We start from the raw sequence: 23,274 nt of genomic DNA, 5'->3' as shown, positions 1-23,274 counted from the left end.
GGGGAGAACATGCAAACTCTGAACCCAGGACCTTTTTGCTGTAAGGCAACAGTGCTACCCACCGAGCCACCATGCCGCCCAAGAACGCCTTAATTTGTCATATATACATATACAGGTATACAGTACAATGAAATTTTTTCTTCACGTGTCCCAGCTTGTTCGGAAGCTGGGGTCAGCCATCGTATTGTGCCCCTGGAGCAGAGAGGGTTAAGGGCCTTGCTCAGGGGCCCAACGGTGGCCACATGGCATAGCTTGGATTCGAACATTCAACATTTCATTTGCTTGCCCAAAGCTCTACCCACTAGTCCACTGTCCCAGGCTCGGACCTTCCCACCTGGGGATCAAACCCAGGATCTTCTTACAGTAAGGCGACAGTGCTATCCATTGAGCCATCAAGTCGCCAGGTGTCTGTCAGTTAAAAGAAACGGACACGACAATCATCTGTGCCTCCATGCCCCATCTGCTGATCATATTTGGGAAGGCAGGGGGACATGATTTTTTTTTTTTTTCCCTTTTTCTCCCCCTTTAGAGCATCCAATTGTTCAATTTGCATCGTGCTTCCTCTCTGTCCATGCCGAACCCTGCCCTGACCGAGGAGATCGAAGCTAACCCATATCCCCTCCGAAACATGAGCAGCAACCGGATGCATTTTTGCCACCCACACATTGATGAGTGTGGCACCACCTAGCGTTGCATGCGGAGACACACACCCTAAGGGCACTCTTCCTCGTCTCTTGTGCAGGCGCCTCTAATCAGCCGGCAGAGGTCGTAATCGCATTCTGACAGAGAGAGACCCACATCCGGTTCTTTGTCCCGCCCCCCCGACTGAGCAACCAGCCAATCGTTGCTCATACAGCCACTCAGCTTCGAACCGGTGAAGCAGAGCTGGATTCGAGACGAGGTACTCAGAATCCAGCCCTGGTTGCAGCGTGTCTTTTTACCGCTGTGCCACCTGAGCGGCTGGGACATGATTTTTTTTAATCAAGCCACACACACATCGTCTAATTCATGTTGGCCCATAATCCTCTCAGGATAAGCTCGCTAAAGTATCTATTCCAGTCATTCACTCAAAACAAAGAGTAATCATACATTTTAAGACTTTTTTTTTTTTGCATCGTCACACACTGATGGCAAAACATTATTGTTTACCGACGTTTATAGGCAAGCCCTTTCTTACAAATATAATTTTTTGCACGTTTAATATATTTCTAGCATTGTGATCACTATACCCAAAATCTTACTATTGCAGCTTTGGATGACTTTATTACCAAGGGCCTAAAACTGACAATCTTTGCTTTCTCTGAACAGAAACACCCCCCTCTGAAAGTGAAGTCCCGAACGATCAGCATTTCCCGGAGGAGCCCATGGACACTAGCTCTGCAACGTCTCTACCTCCTGCAGGGCGCAGCACATCGGAGCGTTGTAGTCCAGCTGGGAGCAGCCCGCATTACACCTCCCAGCATCCCCCTCTACGCCGTATCACCTCCAACCCAACTGAGCCGGCTGCCACGCGCATGCTCAGACGAGTGGAAGGTACGCTATGTAAGAAAACTCTTCTTTACAAACACTTAACTTGTAGTCAAAGTGGAAAACTAGAATATGTTTTAGTGCTACATTAGATGCCCAAAAATATGTGGACACCTGACTAAGACCTTATTAGATATTATTTCAAAACCATAAGCATTACTATGAAGCTGCCTTCCCCGCTCCACCTTTGTGGCTATAACAGCCTGATCAGGTGCTGGAGCCTATCCTAGCTTTTCAATGGGCACAAGGCACACAGTAACACCCTGGATGGGGCACCAGTCCATCGCAGGGCATACACACACACACTCATACACACACCCATTCATCTATAGGTCAATTCAGTGTCTCCAATTAACCTGACTGCATGTTTTTGGACCCGGACCGCCCCACCTGGGGATCGAACCCAGGACCTTCTTGCTGTGAGGCGACAGTGCTACCCACCGAGCCGCCCCGTGGATGAAACACTTGAACTCGAAAATTAGAAGTGTATTCATAGGTTTCATTTCATATCATAGTTACTTATTATCGATGGCATGGTGGCTTGGTGGGTAGCACTGTCGCCTCACAGCAAAAAGTTCCCGGGTTTGATTCCCAGGTGGAACTGTTCAGGTCCTCTCTGTGTGGAATTTGCATGTTCTCCCCGTGTCCATGTGGGTTTCCTCGGGGAGCTCCGGTTTCCTCCCACAGTCCAACGACATGCGGTCAGGTAAACTGGAGACACTAGTGTTTGCCCTATGAAGGACTGGCAACCTGTCTGGGGTGTTTCCTATATGTAGCCAAGCAGATTGGACCCACTGTAATTCTAAATATGATAAAGCGATAATAAAATACATTTTATATACATGAAATCATTTTAAGGTTCTTAATTACTTAATCATTATTAAACTGTCATTGATGTGAAGTACATTAATACTGGGCTAATACTGGGCTTTTATTCTTTCCCATATACAGATCCCATCTCAAAGCTTCAGCTTTAGTTGCATAGTTGAATGTGGTTACGGCAGTTATAAAAAAAAAAAACTGTCGGTACGCAACCCACCACCCTACAAGCGACAGCTGTGCCTCCCTTTACTCTTGACTCTTGTGATTTGCTTTTGCTGATTTTCTAATTAGAAATAATTTGACTCATCTACAGTGAACATGTAAATGTATTGAAAGGAATACACCAACCAGGCATAACATTATGACCACTGACAGGTGAAGTGAATAACACTGATTATCTCTTCATCACGGCACCTGTTAGTAGGTGGGATATATCAGGCAGAAAGTGAACATTTTATCCTCAAATTTGATGCATTAGAAGTTTAACAAGGGCCAAATTGTGATGGCTAGACGACTGGGTCAGAGCATCTCCAAAACTGCAGCTCTTGTGGGGTGTTCCCGGTCTGCAGTGGTCAGTATCTATTAAAAGTGGTCCAAGGAAGGAACAGTGGTAAACCGGCGACAGGGTCACGGGCGGCCAAGGCTCATTGATGCACGTGTGGTCCGATCCAACAGACGAGCTACTGTAGCTCAGATTGCTGAAGAAGTCAATGCTGGTTCTGATAGAAAGGTGTCAGAATACACAGGGCATCACAGTTGCAGGGCTGTTTTGGCAGCAAAAGGAGGACCAACACAATATTAGGAAGGTGGTCATAATTTTATGCCTGATCGGTACATGTGGCACGTGCTAAAGTCAAAGGCACAATTACTATTTAATGTTTTAGTTTTTAAGTGTGTTTAATTTGCAATTCAATACAATCCTGCATTTAAATTGAATAAGCAATTTTATTTTGTTTGTGCCGTATAGAAATTAAAATTAAAAATGTAAACAGGGGAGTCCAATTATTGTGCATATGATTGAATTTGATAATGTTGACTTTAGGCATTAATGTAGGGGCTTGTTGTGTGTTTAGCTGCTAGCTCCACCACCGGTCCAGATCAGCAGACCACAGATCGAGAGATATCCGATAAAAGCCCATCGTCCTGGAGCATAGACGAAGTGATGCAGTTTGTCCGTGACGCGGATCCTCAGGCGCTGGCTCCGCACGCTGAGCTCTTCAGGAAGCATGTGAGAATTGTTTTATTGTTTATTGTATTTTGGTCAATTTTCCTAAACACTGTGCAAAATTCACATTTTACCCTGTAAAACTAAATACTATCCAAGTAACTGTGTTGAGGAGCTTGAATATTCAATATAGTGATAGAGAGAGAGAGAGAGAGCTGGGCGGTATACCGGTACATTCAATATACCGGCTTTGAATCCTCGTACTGTGGATGTTTTGTATACCGCCATACAATAGCACAATTAATTTTAACAGCTGTAGACTTCAATAGGCAGATAATCGTATAACATTGTTCGCTGCTTAAAGCACTATGGAGGGCCGCTCAGGTGGCGCAGCGGTAAAAACACACGCTGGATACACTGTATCGAATGTCAGCTCTGCCTGCCGGCTAGGCTGAGCGGCCACATGGACAACGATTGGCCTGTTGTTCAGATATGGGCGGGACTAAGCCGGATGAGGTCTCTCTCTTGTGACTGGTGCAATTACGACCTCGACTGGCTGATTGATGGCACCTGCACAGAGATGAGAAAAGAGTGCTCTCAGGGTGTGTCTCTCCGTACACAACGCCGAGCTGCACTACACTCGTCAAAGTGTAGGTGATAAGATGCATACGGCATGCTGCCCACGTGTCGGAGGGGGCGTGGGTTAGCTTCGTTCTTCTCAATCAGAGCAGGGATCGGCATTGGTGGAGAGGAAGCATGACGCAATCGGGCAATTAGACGCGCTAAAAGAGAGAAAAGGGAAGAAAATGCATTAAAAAAAAATTTAAATAACACTGACATTGTTGTGTACCAATTTGGTGTGCTTTTAAGTAAAATTTTTACGTGATTTAGGACACAGCCAAACGCAAGAAAAACTTTTAAGTTTGCAATTTAAAAAGTTTCTTAGCTAAATGGCTACAAACAACCAGTCTACACCAGTGGTCCCCAACCACCAGGAGGCGGACCGAAACCGGTCCGTGGGTCATTTTATACCGGGCAGGAATAATAAAGAATAAATACAAGAGCAATTAAATTTTCAATACCCCTCGGGTGTTATTGTCCCCAATCACCACTAGGTGGGAGCAGCGTCTCGTTGCAGCAAAAAAAGCTCAGGATTCACACTGAATTTCCATTCTATAGTTGTTCTATTTTAAATCCTCCCGCCCCCGCCGGCCCATGAAATTATATCTTATATGAAACCGGTCCGTGGTGCAAAAAAGGTTGGGGACAGCTGACCTAAACTAAACACCACTGTCGATGCCAAAAGACAATCAAGTGTCAGTTAGGGTCTGTCTGAAAAGCTAATACGCTCTCTACATAGACAGCATTTTATGTAGAAGAAATTCTTAGATGCCTTAAAATGCTGCCTACTGAGATGCCTTATTCTGAGCGATATTCTGACTGAATAATGAGAGAGCTCCTGTTAGCTTAGTAAGCTAAGACTGCGACGGTACGCATAATCGCTGTAGTTCATCTAAATGATCTGCCTTATGAAGTAAAGTATCAGTTAGAATTCGCTAAACTTAGGCAGCTGCTAGGTTTTCAGACACACCCATTGTCATGCTTATTAGCAGTGAGCTCTCTGGTCAGTAGTAGGACACGGGGGCATTTACAATTTTTATAATACTCTGCTTCTAATCGTTGCAGGAAATTGATGGGAAAGCATTGCTACTGCTACGAAGCGACATGATCATGAAGTACATGGGTCTAAAGCTGGGTCCTGCTCTTAAACTCTGCCATTACATTGAGAAACTCAAGCAGGGCAAACCATAGCTGTTTCCTCCTCATCACATCACCACACAGACTGACTCCAGCAGGGGAAGCTCATGTGTCCTTCAGGTCTCCATGCTGTTAATGCAGAATCTGACCGGGACGTGGAGGTTCGACAGACAGTAGATGTATCTCAAAATACCTCAGTACATGTTCTTAAGGTTTGAGGGACCACAAGCCTAATAAACATGTTTGATCAGTGTGTGGAAATTGTAGCACATGTGAACTACACCAAGCAACTACAATCATAAAACTGGGAAGCATATCACAATATGCTCTTTTCTGTACTGTAACCTTATGTAGTGATCATTTCTGGGACTGATGTTGGTTGAATACTGCCGCTTACGTTCTCAGCACCTACTTTTATGAGGAAGAACACTGGAAACACCCGTTCAGCAGTTGGACTAAGCTGAATTCCAAAGGAATCGTCCTGGTGTTTATGCGTAATGTTCATACACATGCTGTTTAGTAAAATTTTGTATATGCATTTTTCTATAAAGAGAAGTTTTAGTATTTGTCACTAATTTTCAGACCAAGTGCCACCTGTGGTTGAACTAAAACCTTCAAGTATCAACTTGCTCACAGTGGGCTGTGAACAATCATCATTTTTGCAAAATGGGTGAGGCTGTTTAGCATTGTGTTCTGCATTGGTTCTGCATACATTCACACTAGTAGACTGTAAGTAAATGAAATGTGAGTAAGGTTGAATTTGAGGTCAACAGACACTCAATAAGGACCCATCCTCCCTGGGTGGCCTAGAGGGTAATTTGGATGAATTTGGTTACAAAATAAAAGTAATTGAGGAGTTCATCATCCTTCAACTCACCGATCAGCCATAACATTAAAACCACCTCCTTCTTTCTACACTCACTGTCCATTTTATCAGCTCCACTTACCATATAGAAGCACTCTGTAGTCCATCTGTTTCTCTGCATGCTTTGTTACCCCCTTTCACCCTGTTCTTCAATGGTCAGGGCCACCACAGGACCACTACAGAGCAGGTATTATTTGGGTGGTGGATTATTCTCAGCACTGCAATGGCACTGACATGGTGGTGGTGTGTTTGTGTGTGTTGTGCTGGTATGAGTGGATCAGACACAGCAGCGCTGCTGGAGTTTTTAAACAACTCACTGTCACTGCTGAACTGAGAATAGTCCACCAACCAAAAATATTCAGCCAATAGCATCCTGTGCCCACTGATGACCAACTCAAACAGCAGCAATTGTCTCTGACTTTACATCTACAAGGTGGACCAACTAGGTAGGAGTGTCTAATAGAGTGGACAGTGAGTGGACACGGTATTTAAAAGCTCCACTCATACCAGAACAACACACACTAACACACCACCACCATGTCAGTATCACTGCAGTGCTGAGAATGATCCACCACCTAAATAATACCTACTCTGTAGTGGTCCTGTGGGGGTCCTGACCATTGAAGAACAGGGTAAAAGCAGGTTATTTAAAAAAGTATGTAGAGAAACAGATGGACTACAGTCAGTAATTGTAGAACTACAAAGTGCTCCTAGATGGTAAGTGGAGCTGATAAAATGGACAGTGAGTGTAGAAACAAGGATGTGGTTTTAATGTTATGGCTGATCAGTGTATCAAGTCTGATACTGAGTTCTTGACCATGTGAGTGCAGTCAACGCAGAGTCGCTTTACATCCAGCCGTCCAGCAGTATAGCAAAAGCAAAGACTCTGGTATCTCTAATTATTGGAGCATAACTAAAAGGAAGAACCAGAAGATACAACAGTCATAAGGGCTAAGGTCATCAGTACTTAACTTCCCAACTATCAAACCTGAGTGATCGTATGCAAGAGCTAGAATGACTGATTACTATAAATCTCCATGACATGAACCTCTAAGCTCTGTGTTCTTGTCTAAAATATGAGCTAAACTCAACAACAGACTAAATCTGCCCCCGTCTCAGAACCAGAAACTAGAAATTGGGAACCCACTTGGATGGTTCCTCCCTAGGTTCTCATTAATATGGCCTTTCCGGCTGCTCAGGTGGCGCAGCGGTAAACACACACGCTGAACCAGAGCTGGGATCTCGAATACATTGTATCGAATCTCAGCTCTGCCTGCCGGCTGGGCTGAGCATCCGCATGAACAACGATTGGCCTGTTGTTCAGATAGGGGTGGGATTAAGCCGGATAGGGTCTCTCTTAACACTAATGCAATTACGACCTCTGCTGGCTGATTGATGGCGCCTGCACAGAGATGAGAAAAGAGTGCCGTCAGGATGTGTCTCTCCGTACACAGTGCTGAGCTGCACTGCACTCGTCAAATTGTAGGTGATAAGATGCATCGGGGGGGGGGGGGGGGGGTGGGTGTTAGCTTCGTTCTCCTCAATCAGAGCAGGGATCTGCATTGGTGGAGAGGAAGCATGACGCAATTGGACGTGCGAAAAAGGGGAGAAATGCATAAACAAAATATATATATATATATATATATATATATATATATATATATATATACGTATATATACTGTATATATATATAAAAACAACAGACTAAATCTGCCCGTCTCAGAACTAGAAACTAGAAACATGGATGGTTCTCATTAATATGGCCTTTCCAAAAGCTCACAAACCTGGAACAGACATAACTAACTACTGTATGAATCCGCTCAGGTGGCGCAGCGGTAAAGTACGCTAGCACATCAGAGTTGGGGTTTCGAATACATCGTATCGAATCTCAGCTCTGCCTTCCGACTGGGCTGGGCGGCTGCATGAACAACAATTGGCTGTTGGTCATAGGGTTAGGGGTAAAAAAAGGATAATAGATCGGATCATAGGTCCTCATAACTGGTGCAACTGCGGCCCCTGCTGGCTGACTGATGGCACCTGCACAGGGCTGAGGAATAATGCTGATGGGGGTGTGGCCCTCCGTACACAGTGCCCGTCGGTGTATAAACTCAACTCGTGCAGGTGAAAAATGCTGTCTGTACTGACTGTACGTGCCGGAGGGGGGGGGTATGTCAGTTGAGAGGCGTCCTAAGTCAGCGGTGAAGGGTCGAATCAGTATAGAGGATGCAATCAGGGTAATTGGACACGACTAGATTAGGGGGAGAAAATTGGGGGGGGGGGGGGACTAACTTCTGTATGTGTGTGTTGATAAATCTGAAGTACAAATTATAGTCATCTCATTGTAGAGCAAAGCTACTAGTGGTAAATTACACTAGCTCTCTACTGCTGGGATCCAGTGGATCTGGTATCTTGTCTGGTGTGTTACTGCATTGTGCTCAGTGACTACAGGAGAACCTGACCCACTGTGACCTTGACCAAGATAAACCTGAGGTAAAATGTGAAAATGAAGTGAAATTAGTGTTACTTTATTACTGTTGATGGTGTTTTTTTATCTTCTCGAGCTGCAGATGCAGCATGGTACCAGCCTTGATTCTAATGTGTGATTTACATGACTTATTGACTACTAAAATAAAGGTTTTGTAACAACACTTGTACCATGTTGTTGATTTTTTTTTTTTTTTTTAATGGCATGAGCTTATGGCTACAACCCCAAATCAGAAAAAGTTGGGACAGCATGGACACAGAGTTTCTTACATTTACTTTGACTTTAATTTGATTGCAGACAGGATTATACCTGAGGTTAATAAACAGCCATCCCTGCATTACAGGCCTGCAACACATTTCAAAAAAAGTTGGGACAGTAAAGCATTTACCACTTTGTAATGTTGCTATTTACAGCGACTTATGCTATGGTTCCCGCTATGGTTCCCTATGGGTGGCACGGTGGCTAAGTGGGTAGCCTAGTGGGTGGAGCTTTGGGCTATCAAACACTGTTGGGTCCTTGAGCAAGGCCTTTAACCCTGTCTGCTCCAGGGGCGCCGTACGATGGCTGACCCTGCGCTCTGACCCCGGCTTTCAAACAAGCTGGGATATGCGAAGAAAGAATTCCATTGTACTGTACAACTATATGTAAATATGACAAATAAAGGATATCTTAATATCTATATCTATTTGATATCTGGGTTCGATCCCCAAGTGGGGCGGTCTGTGCGGAGTTTGCATGTACTCCCCGTGTCTGCGTGGGTTTCCTCCGGGTGCTCCGGTTTCCTCCCACAGTCCAAAAACATGCAGCCAGGCTAACTGGAGACACCGAATTGTCCTATAGGTACCTAGCCGCTATGATGCATAAACCAGTGCATTGTAGTGCCGGTCCCAAGCCCGGATAAATAGGGAAGGGCATCCGACATAAAAACTGTGCCAAATTAATAATGCGGATCACGATCCCCCGGCGACCCCACAGGAGCAGCCGAGGAAATAGATAGATAGATGCTATGGTTTCCTATATTTCCTTTTTTTTAAAGAACTGATTTCACCGGTGGTCAGAAGTTCTCACGTCTGCACTATCCCTGTTCTATCCGCATTCTTCGTTGCAGACTGTAGATGATTTTTGTATCTTTCAGTTGCTGTTTTATTTTTCAATATTTTACTACACTACAGAATATTTCACTACAGAATTTGCGCTAATGGTTGGAAGAACCGCTTTCTGAACCAATCAGACTTTCTGATTTTAATTATTAGTAAGAAATGCTGTTATTTGTATTTATTCAGTTTGCAGCGTCACACAGATGATGTGTCAATGAAACGCTTGATTGGTTTTGCAACGAGTTCGTGTTTTACTTCACAACCGGAAAAAGTTTGGAGGTTTTTTTAACTATAAGCACATTTACAAAATAACGGATTATATTCCTATATTCCACAGCTATACATTTAATAACATCTAGAAGTACAGAAGTTAAGGTAAGCAGTAGTGATCGACCGATATGGGTTTTTTAATGGCCGATGCCGATATATAAAGCCGATAATACCATTTTTTTACAACTAAAAAATACAATAATAATAATAATAATAATAATAATAATACAACAAAACAGAATTAATGATCTTAAATAAACATTTATTTATCACTGTATATTCTTGTTTGCTCTTTTGGCCGTTCAAAAAAAAAAATAAAAAAAATAAAAACTTTAAATAAAATACAAATTATTTCAAAGGTTTCAGTGCACTTAACATACACAAGCAGATAGCAGTATCTTTTTGTTTTTAAGAATGAACAAACATGCTTAGTGAAGACAGTTGCACATAGAAGAACTTCTTTTAAGGAGCCATTATTTAAGCACCAAACTGTGTGTGCATTGTGTTTGAGCATTTAGATAAGTAATCAAAATATAAATAAAATATTAACAAAAATATTTGTGAATAAAAAATAATGAAGTTAAAGTGAAATATTTGGAAAAAAAAAAGGTTGTAAACCCTGTCCAAGTCAAGAGCAGCAAATTGTAGGAAACAGTTTCCAGTCTTGAAATAAAATGGCAATATCCTCACTGAATGTTTTCTCAGCCTCTCTTTTTTAGTAGTCCCAGTCTAAAAGCAGCAAGTTGTAATGCAGGAAACAAAGTTTCTCTGCATTTTCTCCAGTGAGCCTGTTCCTTTTCTTCTCATAAATGGTCCCAATCTCACTAAAAATTCTCGTTCTTGTGCATTAACTGATGTCTGCCTGGAGAGTGGCAAAATGGACACACGGGGCGCTCTAACAACAGCCAGACCAATGACTGTATACAGTCACTGAGCTGACGGAGGCAATGTTTAAATATCGGCCTTGTGCGCACATATATCGGCCGATGCCGATTATCTAAAAAATGCCAAAAATATCACTAGTAAGCAGTGATCATGATTTTTTGCTGTGTTTTGGATTTTGCCCGCTGTGCCGTGATTTATTGCGCGCTTTTGTTTTGCAGTGAAAACAAAACGTATCAGTTTAAGCTTTTACCTGGTACCTTCTTGTTACAGAAATTACATTCATAAGCACAATGACTAGGAATGTAAAGGCACTCAGTAAAACGGCAAAATACAGTTGCTAATCTGTTGTCGTTTTTTTATCTGAATGTACATATTATTTGTTTCTACGCTACATTTCCAATATATGTTTTGTGTATATTATATTGACTCGTGACTTGACTCGGACTCTAGCCTAAAGACTCGTGACTTGACTCGGACTCGTATTTTGTGACTTGTGAACATCTCTGGTAAGACACAAGCTTTTTACAGTTTCAGGTGAAATTAAGAGGGAGAAACCGTGATATATAGAAGAACTTCCACCTGGAGGGGAATAACGTTCATGATGCACAGGTGAGTCTATTAAAAGGAACCGACACAATCATCTGCACCTCTGAAATAGCAATGCAGAAGTCTAAAAGAGTGGACAGTGAGTGGACAGTGAGTGGACACGGTATTTTAAAACTTCAGCAGCGCTGCTGTGTCTGATCCACTCATACCAGCACAACACACACTAACACACCACCACCATGTCAGTGTCACTGCAGTGCTGAGAATGATCCACCACCTAAATAATACCTACTCTGTGGGGGTCCTGACCATTGAAGAACAGCATGAAAGGGGGTAACAAAGCATGCAGAGAAACAGATGGACTACAGTCAGTAATTGTAGAACTACAAAGTGCTTCTATATGGTAAGTGGAGCTGATAAAATGGACAGTGAGTGTAGAAACAAAGAGGTGGTTTTAATGTTATGGCTGATCGGTGTATACATACTATATGGGAATGTATTATTAAGGCTCTATTTGTATTAATATTGACAATATTTATATCAAACAAACCATCAGAATCTCACAATCACATTATGCTGTATAATTTACTTCAAATAAATGAGCATTAAAAAAATCCAGAAATAGTTTAATATTTGATAATGCTTTGTTATCATTGCAAAGTGAACGCGCAGGGTAAACAGCAGCACCGCGACCCAGATCATCCACACAGCAGCATAAAATCATAAGTGCTTACCTGATCATCACTTCTTCAAATCAAGACCAAATCTATATCCGATTATGTGTGTGTTGTTCCATTAGTGGTATCTTGTATCTTCAGAATATATAAATCCATTCCCAACTGCGTTTGTATTCCAAACTCATGAAAACCGCCTTAGTCAATTAACCAATAAAGAGAGAGCATGAAATTCCGCCCACATTCTGAATTCGGAAGCTCTGATTGGTTTAGACAGCTGTTTATCAAGACCTGACACACGACTGAATCAAATGAACTGATTCATGGAGTTGTTTACGCACGACATTATAATGAGATAGAGTGAGCAAAACGAATGAATCTTTACCATAGATTCGATTCTAATGAATAATTTGTTTGAAAAGAGTCGTGAGTTCTTTACTCGATGATTCAGTTTGCATTTGGGAGGATGAAACTCACGCAGACAAGGGGAGAACATGCAAACTCAGCACAGAAAGGACCCGGACTGCCCAACCTGGGGATCGAACCCAGGACCTTCTTGCTGTGAAGCGACAGTGCTACACACTAAGCAATTTATTTAATTGTAAAATACACCGATCAGACATAACATTAAAAGCACCTCCTTGTTTCTACACATACTTTCTATTTTATCAGCTCCACTTACCATATAGAAGAACTTTGTAGTTCTACAATTACTGACTGTAGTCCATCTGTTTCTCTGCATGCTTTGTTAGCCCCCATTCATGCTGTTCTTCAATGGCCAGGACCCCCACAGGACCACCACAGAGCAGGTATTATTTAGGTGGTGGATCATTCTCAGCACTGCAGTGACACTGACATGATGGTGGTGTGTTAGTGTGTGTTGTGCTGGTATGAGTGGATCAGACACAGCAGCACTGCTGTAGTTTTTAAATACCGTGTCCATTCACTGTCCACTCTATTAGACACTCCTACCTAGCTGGTCCACCTTGTAGATGTAAAGTCAGAGACGATCGCTCATCTATTGCTGCTGTTTGAGTTGGTCATCTTCTAGACCTTAATCAGTGGTCACAGGACGCTGCCCACGGGGTGCTGTCGGCTGGATATTTTTGGTTGGTGGACTATTCTCAGTCCAGCAGTGACAGTGAGGTGTTTAAAATTTCCATCAGCGCTGCTATGTCTTATCTACTCATACCAGCACAACACACACTTACACACCACCACCATGTCGTTGTCACTGCAGGGCTGAGAATGATCCATTATCTAATAATACCTGCTCTGTAGTGGTCCTGTGGGGGTCCTGACCATTAAAGAACAGCATGCAAGGGGGCTAAAAAAGCATGCAGAGAAATAGATGGACTATGGTCAGTAATTGTAATTTTGCTACAAAGTAATTTTGCTACAAAGTGCTTCTATATGGTAAGTGGAGCTGATTAAATGCACAGTGAGTGTAGAAACAAAGAGGTGGTTTTAATGTTATGGCTGATCAACGTATGTTCCCTTATGTTGGTCTATAGCGCCATCTGCTGGCAAGACAGTGCAACTTATGTTTCACGATTGCATGTGCAAAATATAATGTGAGTAAATTAACATTCTATTTCATATTAAATCTGCAAAAGAAATAGTAACTGAATGTAAGTGCATTTTGCATGTTATTTTGCTATATGTGAATGACTGGTGTTATGTGCTGGTAAAGCAGTGGAACCATTAATTCACCAATCTTTAACTGGATGTAACCAAAGTTCTACTGTATTAGTAAATATGTGGTACTACCTGCTGGTGACGTCGTGAAAGTACATGCCTCAGAATTAATTCTGCTAATTATAACTGGATATCTACACCGACAAGGCATAACATTATGACCACTGACAGATGAAGTGAATAACACTGATTATCTCTTCATCACGGCACCTGTTTGTGGGTGGGATATATTAGGCACCAAGTGAACATTTTATCCTCAGAGTTGATGTTAGAAGCAGGAAAAATGGACAAGCGTGAGGATTTGAGCAAGTTTCACAAGGCCAAATTGTGATGGTTAGACGACTAGGTCAGAGCATCTCCAAAACTGCAGCTCTTGTGGGGTGTTCCTAGTCAATAGTGGTCCAAAGAAGGAACAGTGGTAAACCGGCGACATGGTCATGGGCGACCAAGGCTCATTGATGCACGTGTGGAGCTAAGGCTGGCCCGTGTGGTCCGATCCAACAGACGAGCTACTGTAGCTCACATTGCTAAAGAAGTTAATGCTGGTTCTGATAGAAAGGTGTCAGAATACACAGTGCATCACAGTCTGTTGCGTATGGGGCTGCATAGCTGTGCTGACCCATGCTGACCCCTGTCCACCTCCGAAGGTGCCAACGATGGGCACATGAGCATCGGAACTGGACCACGGAGCAGTGGAAGAAGGTGGCCCGGTCTGATGAATCATGTTTTCTTTTACATCACGTGGATGGCCGGGTGCGTGTACGTCGCTTACCTGGGGAACACATGGCACCAGGATGCACTATGGGAAGAAGGCGAGCCGGCGGAGGCCGTGTGACGCTTTGGGCAATGTTCTGCTGCATTGGAAACCTTGGGTCCTGCCATCCATGTGGATGTTACTTTGACACGTACCACCTACCTAAGCATTGTTGCAGACCATGTACAAGGGTGGCTGTGGCCTCTTTCAGCAGGATAATGCGCCCTGCCACAAAGCAAAAATGCTTCAGGAATGGTTGGAGGAGCACAACAACGAGCCTCCAGATCTCAATCCAATCGAGCATCTGTGGGATGTGCTGGACAAACAAGTCCGATCTGCTGCTAACATGTCGGTGCCAGATACCACAGCACACCTTCAGGAGTCTAGTCCATGCCTCGACAGGTCAGGGCTGTTTTGGCAGCAAAAGGGGGACCAACACAATATTAGGAAGAACGAGAAAACAACTTGAATTGTTTTAATGCAGTCACATTTATTGTTTTTTGTACACAGCCACTAAGCCAGCCAGATGGACCGGCAAGAAATAGTTTTAATTTACAATAGAATCGTCACAACATTTACTAAAAAATAAATACAAGGACAAGGAGGTGCACGGCTCAAAAATATAAAAAGCCTTGGAATAAATGTAAACTTTGAAAACATTATAGAAAATGAAACAGTTTTATATCTTTTTTCTTTAAAAAGATCGTATGTACAGGTTTATACAAAAATACAAAGCAGATGCGGTTCTTAAATTGACGTGACTGAGTGATATGCTGTATAGTTTATTCCAATCTGATTAGTTTATTTTATTGACTTATTTTTACATGACTGTAACCCATTGCAAAAGGATGATGTGCTTCCTATATGTGCAATGTGATATGCGATGAATACTCACTTAAAACAGTCTAAACTGAAGGGAATGAAAACAGCAGTATTTGTGGGTTCAATTTCCCATAAACACTTAAACAGTTCTACAGTGAATGACTAACAGTACATATAAAACTAGAACCTAGAACTTATTACCTGCCACACAGAGTGAAAGGTTCTGTTTAGAATCAGACTTAGCATGAACACAAATACAGTGCTACAATTTTTGACATTTCAAGATGTCACTAGTGTTGAAGGTATTTTCTGTTATGGTGGAAAGTAAAAACGGCACTTTGAAATGACAGCAAGAAGGTCCTGGGTTCTGTGCGGAGTTTGCATGTTCTCCCCGTGTCTGCGTGGGTTTCCTCCGGGAGCTCCGGTTTCCTCCCACAGTCCAAAAACATGCAGTCAGGTTAATTGGAGACACTGAATTGACCTACAGGTGAATGGGTTTGTGTATGTGTGTCTGCCCTGCGATGGACCGGCACCCTGTCCAGGGTGTTACTGTGTTCCTTGTGCCCATTGAAAAGCGGGGATAGGCTCCAGCACTCCCCCTCCTACAGCGACACTGATTGGATAAGCGGTTAAGAAAGTGAGTGAGCTCTCAACTAGCAGGATTAGTAGGAATCTGGGCAGCACGGTGGCTCGGTGGGTAGCACTGTCGCCTCACAACAAGAAGGTCCTGGGTTCGATCCCCAGAAGGGGCGGTCCAGGTCCTTTCTGTGCGGAGTTTGCGTGTTCTCTCCGTGTCTGCGTGGGTTTCCTCCAAGAACTCTGGTTCCGCCCACAGTGAACACATGCAAAAACATGCAGTCGGGTTAACTGGAGACACTAAATTGCCCTAAAGGTGAATGGATGTATGTGTGTGTATGTGTGTCTGCCATGCGATGGACTGGTGCCCCTTCCAGGGTGTTACTGTGTGCCTTGCGCCCGTTGAAAAGCTGGGATAGGTTCCAGCACCCCCCCGCGAACCTGATTGGATAAGCGGTTAAGAAAGTGAGTGAGTGAGTAAGTGCGTCCTGGGTAAAAAAAAAATTCAGAGCACCAAGATATCTGGATATAGTTGTGTATCATACAGCACTTTTGTTAGTAATGCAAGTTTACAGCAAATTAAACACTTTCATAAGTATAAGTACAGTATTTTGGCTAATACACCCCTGATATTAATATTTTCAATCATATGTTTATTTAAATAAAGCTTTAATCATTATTCTTTTCTACATTTATTAACAAAATAATTCTCTGGATAAAATATCCTGTAGTTAAAAATATTAGATTTTTTACTTATTAAACATTGCAATATTATCATAGATGATTTTATAGATTTTGTAGATTTCATTTATAGGTATGCATCTGATCACAGAAATAAAAAGTACAGTTCATGTCTTCATAGTGAAAGGAATACAAAAATGAACTCCTTGAAAAAGGAACAGTCTTTGTACTTAATGGCCATTCTGTTGTTATTTCAGTAACACTGTTAGTACACGTGTAACAAATATACAGTTAATATTTCCTTCAGTGGAACTTAAAAAAGGACCACTTATTTGCAAATAATAAAAAACAGAGTTTCTTACATTTACTTTGACTTTTATTTCATTGCAGACAGGATGAACCTGAGATATTTCATGTTTTATCTGCTCAACTTCATTTCATTTATTAATAAACATCCATTCCTGCATTTCAGGCCTGCAACATATTCCAAAAAAAAAGTTGGAACGGGGGCAATTTAGGGCTAGTAATGAGTTGAAAAAAAACTAAATACAAAAGCAGCATCCAGGAAAGGCTGAGTCTTTGATGAGCAAAAATGATCAGAGGATCTCCAGTTTGTCCACAAATGTGTAAGAAAATGATTGAAATGTTTAAAAAACAATGTACCTCAAAGAAAGATTGGAAGGGATTTGCATATTTCTCCCTCTACCGTGCATAATATCATTAAATGATTTAAGGAATCAAGAGGAATTTTAGTGCGTAAAGGCCAAGCTTTGATCCCTCAGACGGCACTGCATCAAGACCCGCCACTCAACAATAGCTGATACAACCACATTGGTATGGGATTACTTTGGAAAACCTTTATCAAGCACTACAATACAGAGTTACATGCACAAATGCCACTTAAAACTTTACTGTGCAAAAAAGAAGCCTCATGTTAACCATGTCCAGAAGCGGCGTCAACTTCTCTGGGCTAGGAGGCATCTAGGATGGACCATCACACAGTGGAAATGTGTATTGTGGTCAGATGAATCAGCATTCCAGGTCTTTTTTGGAAAAAATGGACGCCGTGTGCTCCGGACCAAAGACGAAAAGGACCATCCAGACTGTTATCAGGAACAAATCCAAAAGCCAGGGTCTGTCATGGTATGGGGGTGTGTCAGTGCCCTTGGCAAAGGTCATTTACACTTCTGTGATGGCAGCATTAATGCAGAAAAGTACATTGAGATCTTAGATCAACATGTGCTGCCTTTAAGACGTTGTCTTTTCCAGGGACGTCCATGCAAGAGGGCGACAACGACGACCCCGTACTGTTGCACATCTTAAGACGTGTTTGCAGGAAAAATGAGACAAAATAAAAGCTGAAACACTAAATCACTTGGTATCCTCGGTGCCAAAACGTCTTTTAAGTGAGGTGAAAAGAAATGGCAACATTACAAAGTGGTAAATGCTTTACTGTCCCAACTTTTTTTGGAATGTGTTGCAGGCCTGAAATGCAGGAATGGATATTTATTAATAGATGAAATATTTCAGGTTCATCCTGTCTGCAATGAAATAAAAGTCAAAGTAAATGTAAGAAACTGTGTCATTACAATTTTTTATGTTAAATTTCTGTTGCTGAAATAAACATAAAATGACCATAAAGACGCAGACTCAGGAATGCATATGGTATTTGACTACTTTTCAGTAAATGTTACTGGAGTAATGTTACCGTATATAAAAAGTACTACAAAGTATTTTCAGGACATACAGTACATGGTAACTGAACAACAGTCGAGAAAAAAGGCTGATTTCTTCTTATATAGCTCAACCACATATATACAAATAACCAGTTGCCAGCTCCAGCAGCCCAGATATGCAGCTACATAAATGCAAAACAGTTGAACGTCTTTTCTTCCCATAATCGTTCCACACATAACACACGTAAATTTTGTCCACAAACTCGTTTTACCCATAAATTGATTTTTTTCTTTTATTCTTTTATACCAACAGTGCTTTCACAGATTGTCCAGTTTTTCCACATAAGGGATATAAAGCTTAGTCTATGCAAACAATACAGAACTCAGACGAAATCCGTAACTTCGTTATCTACTCAACACAACACGTACTCGACAGATTCAAGTGATTCAAGTGACTGAAAATGTGAAAATGAATTCTAGGGTTATTGCATGCTGTACATAAGACGAAAGGAGGAAAAGGAGCACCAAAGACGATGATCTAAAACAGGGGTGTCAAACTCAAGGCCCGTGAGAGCTTAAAGGATGTATGATTGTTGTGATGGTTCGAGTAGTTACAGAGACGTACTTATAATTTAATGGGCGCCTGCGCCTTTAAGCGGAGCCCGTTGACATCGTAGTCATGGCAAAACTAACTTTGAGAAGCCATGTCACTTATTCGTTTTATGCCAAGTTCACACTACACGATTTTCCAAGTCGTCAGGTCGCCGTACAGTTCACACTACACGACTGGATCTCTTGTAATCGGGAGTCTTTCAAGTCGGTGTGTATTTCACACTACACGACTGATCGGCGATAGGGGGTTTCATACCACACGATCTATCACCAACTGGAATCGCAGGCGAGCTTCTCTGGACTCCCAAACTACGTTCTGTCACGAAAACAGGCGCGAGAAGTGACGAGGGGTTTAATGATACTACGTCCAAAAATGCGCGTCAACAAGTAGCGAGCGATGAAAGTTTGTGCGCTGTTGTGCAGCGTAAAAACAAAGAGGAAAAATAAATGAAATTGAGTGGATTTGGCTTGGATTGTTCTATAGTAAGTTTGGAGGTTAATAATTTCTTTGCAATGCAGCATTGGTGTTATGTTTTGTAGAGAACGATCAGGTCAGAAATACTGTAAAACTTGTGTGTGTGCTGATGTATTCTGATATAAACTATATTAAGCCCCTGTCCCACCTTTTTACAACTCCTCCCCTGCGTTTCCCCTCACCCCGCATCTTGCGTTCTCATTGGCTGTTCGACATGGCACTCATTGCCAGTCGGGCAACTCAGATCCAGATATCTGACATGCTGGAAATCTCGCTTCAGTCGGGCTGCTCGGATCGAGTTGTTGGGTAGTTCACACATAGCGATCGAGAGCCGAGATTCGATCGCCGAGCAAACGCCGAGTTGCTCCCGAGCCGGCAAATCTACCACCGACCGGTCGGCAAGCGACAATCAGGGCAAAAGTTGTGTAGTGTGAACTAGGCATTAGCGGCAAAAAAATGCGGGGTAACATCAGTAGCGTAAACAATTAGGGATGTAACGATGCACCGGAAAACAGTTAAAAATCGGTGCGCATGTGCCACGATTTGAATCGGTTATTCGTTTAAGATAAATCAATATTCACTTTAAACAGCAGAGGGCGCTGGCGCTATATTTTTTTTACACAATAGGGGAAATGTGCAGCATTTTTTTGCATAGTTTGCACCTATCTCAGAAATAAAAGGGCATTCATTATTTAGATAAATTAAATATAAGCACAAATAGAGTATTTTATTTTAAATAGAATTAATAAAAGGAAACGTCGTAATTTGTCTTCAATTTCATTTTGTTTAAAAAATTGGAAAAAAAATCGTATCGTGAACTCAGTATCGTGAATCGTATCGCATCGTGGGTAATACAATCCAATACAGAAGCATCGTCTGTAAGTAGTAGACGTTTATATTCTCAGTTCTCAGCGAGTATGTTACAGCGTTTCAGTTACGAATTTACCATAATTCCTTAATTAAATACAGTTGTTACTGTTACTATAGCAATTAGTATTTTTACACAAAATGCTAACTCATTAGCGCTATTTTACGTTTGGTTAAATTTCATATCGTACCAGATGTAACACTTAACTACAGCTACTGTATGTGCGTGTACTGTATTAAGTTTTTTTTATTGTTTTTATTGTTTATATTTTGTAGTTTTACTCCATTCTGATGCACACAGTGTATCACACAGTTGGGATGCAAATAAAACCGACGTAACTGTATTTTGGAGGGACTTGTCTGTCTGTCTAGCTGAGAAAGAGGGAAAACTCTTAGCGAGGGCAGAACAATTGTCTTAAAATACACTGTAAAATCGTGCATAAACTGCATCTCTCACAATGCATTTCATGCATGCCGATTTTGTGACCTGCAAAGTGACCGCATCCCGCATTCCACTACTAGATGATGTTGGGAAATATTTACAAATAATCCCAAAGTGTACAAGAAGAGAAAATTTAAGCAGAAGAAGGTAATTTAATGAAAGATGAGAAAGCGAATACAAGTTTGTGCTTCAAGAAGAAAAAACTCTTGTGTTATGAGGCCATGTCTGTGGTAAAGGAGTACAATATAAATGTAGATATACGATATAAATATACAGAATAAATTTGGCATTTCGAAACCAAGACTTAAAAGGCATTACAATCAGCCCTTTGAGGGCCACCATAATGCAGATGTGGCCCTCTGTGAACATGAGTTTGACACCCCTGATCTATAATGTAAAACTCACAGCTTCTTTCTTTCTTTTTCTCTTTCTTTCGCACAGTGTAAGCTCAGATAATCTCACTAAATTCTTCGAGGTTGAAGTCTGACCTCAAACATGTCTGTTCTTGAATGGAAAGAAAAAGTCACTGCAAAAAGTGAATTCATTCCACCCATACTGAACAGATTAAACAACTGTACAGGTATCAGGTATTCATAGAATACAGGTAAACAATTTTACAGCTTTTTTTAAAATTCATTTTTAAATCTATTTCCACCTATAAATCGACCTCTATGCTGAGGTTTTCACGTATGATAGACCTGATAACAAAGACGCAATTATAATGAGCCCATTTAAGTGCATGCACAGCTGGATGAAAAAGTTTGTGAACCTTTGGAATCACCAAGATTTTTAGTATTAATTAACGAATAAATCGAACAAAAACAAAACTCATATACCTATACATATCTTATTTTATTTCTTTTTTTGTATTTGACAGAAGGTCACATAAACAATCCAGCTATATAAACAACGTTTGGCTGTTGTTCAAACAGGTTAGGGAGCCGAATAGGGACCTCATACCTGATGCAATTACGACCTCTGCTGGCTGGTTGATGCCGTTTGCACAGAGTAGAGGAATAATGCTGATCAGGGTGTGGCTCTCCGTGCACAAGGCTGATCCGCATATTAACTCGCCTCGCGCAGGTGAAAAGATGCAGTCCGCTACTGCACAAGTGTCGGAGGGTGCGTGTGTCAGTTCACTCTCAACAATCGGGGCGGAGGTCAGCACCACTAGAGAGGAAAATTTATTGTATTGCATTTTTGAATCGTGTCCTTAAAATCATGATGCTTACTTCACTATGCTTTACAGATGGATAACGTTTAGGTGTTGGTTTGCAGCATTGTGCATTCCCTCCACTCACACAACACTGTCCCAATGACGGTGGTTTCAACGGTGAGGTCTTTTTATTAACACAATAAAGTGATTGCAATTAGGTTCACAAACTTTTTCTTCAAACTGTACATTATAAAATGATCTTGTCTGAAGTACAGTATAAGCTCCATGCTGGTGTTTTTAACACCATGAAAACCTGAAACCAAGAACATAAAACCATAATGTCATGGTCTTAGTTCTAGAATACACACCACTATCATGCATCTATCATACACATCATTTAATTAAAATTGATCTCCTAAAAGAATCTCTAAACAAGTGCAAAATATTTGCAAGGTTTTCAAACCAATTCACCAATTTCACACCATAAAAACTCCAATAATCCTGGAGAACTGTTCTCTGTTTTCCTAAATGCTCAGACCTTCTGTAGGAAAGGCCACAGTGTGATTGTCCTGTGTGAGCCCAGCTGAAGTCTCAATCAAAAATCAACTTGCAGATCAGTAATCAAGTCATCAAACAAAGTAACTACAAACCAGAAGGGTGTGGACAACCGTCTTAATTATTAAAGCCGTAGCCTAGTGGTTAATGTACTGGTAATATACACAAAGCATATATTGGAAATGTAGCGTAGAAATAAAGAAATAATATGTACGTTCAGATTACAAAACAACAACAGATTAGCAACTGTATTTTGCCGTTTTACTTTGTGCCTTTACTTTCCTAGTCATTGTGCTAATGAATGTAATTTCCATAAAACACAAGCGAGTGATAAATCACAGCACAGCAGCCAAAATCCAAAACACAGCAAAAAAATCATAACCACTGCTTACCTAAGCTTATGTTCTTCCAGATGCTATTAAATTTATAACTGTGTCTTGTTCCATTATCAATATAATCCATTATTTTGTAAATGTGTCCTTATAATTAAAATCCTCCAAACTTTTCCCGGTTGTGAAGTAAAACACGAACTCGTTAGAAAGCCAATCGAGCGTTTCATTGACACATCATCTGTGTGACGCAAACTGAATAAATGCAAATAACAGCATTTCTTACAAAAAATTTAAATCAGAAGGTCTGATTGGTTCAGAAAGCGGTCTTTCAACCATTAGCGCCAATTCTATAGGAGCGTTCCATTCACCCCTGTTGTTCCTGTGTTAAAATGTTAAAATGAAGTGAACTTCACCTGTGTAGGGAGTAGGGAGCGACGCTTCATCACTACGCCGGAAGCTGGCTGTAACATTTACCCATTGCGTGTGTTGCGGGATAAAACAGCCGAAGCGTTATTAGAGAGCAGAATATTTAT

The 23,274-nt window shown here is 41.5% G+C and overlaps 1 protein-coding gene across 1 annotated transcript in view; it reads left to right on the top strand.

Moving 5' to 3' along the window:
• scml2 (Scm polycomb group protein like 2) overlaps positions 1–5,876 on the top strand; it is a 54,325-nt gene extending 48,449 nt beyond the window's left edge. Inside the window, exons 12-14 of the mRNA XM_062989517.1 lie at positions 1,309–1,542; positions 3,423–3,577; positions 5,201–5,876. Coding sequence (XP_062845587.1) covers positions 1,309–1,542; positions 3,423–3,577; positions 5,201–5,326 — 515 coding nt within the window. The 3' untranslated portion in view covers positions 5,327–5,876. The remainder of the gene's footprint in view (positions 1–1,308; positions 1,543–3,422; positions 3,578–5,200) is intronic.
• Positions 5,877–23,274: the final 17,398 nt, after the last annotated feature.

The sequence above is a fragment of the Trichomycterus rosablanca genome, chromosome 27 (genome assembly GCF_030014385.1).
Source record: "Trichomycterus rosablanca isolate fTriRos1 chromosome 27, fTriRos1.hap1, whole genome shotgun sequence".
In the NCBI taxonomy this organism is placed as follows: domain Eukaryota; kingdom Metazoa; phylum Chordata; class Actinopteri; order Siluriformes; family Trichomycteridae; genus Trichomycterus; species Trichomycterus rosablanca.
Note: the sequence above shows the minus strand (reverse complement) of the source record. Positions and strands in the feature narration are given on the sequence as shown.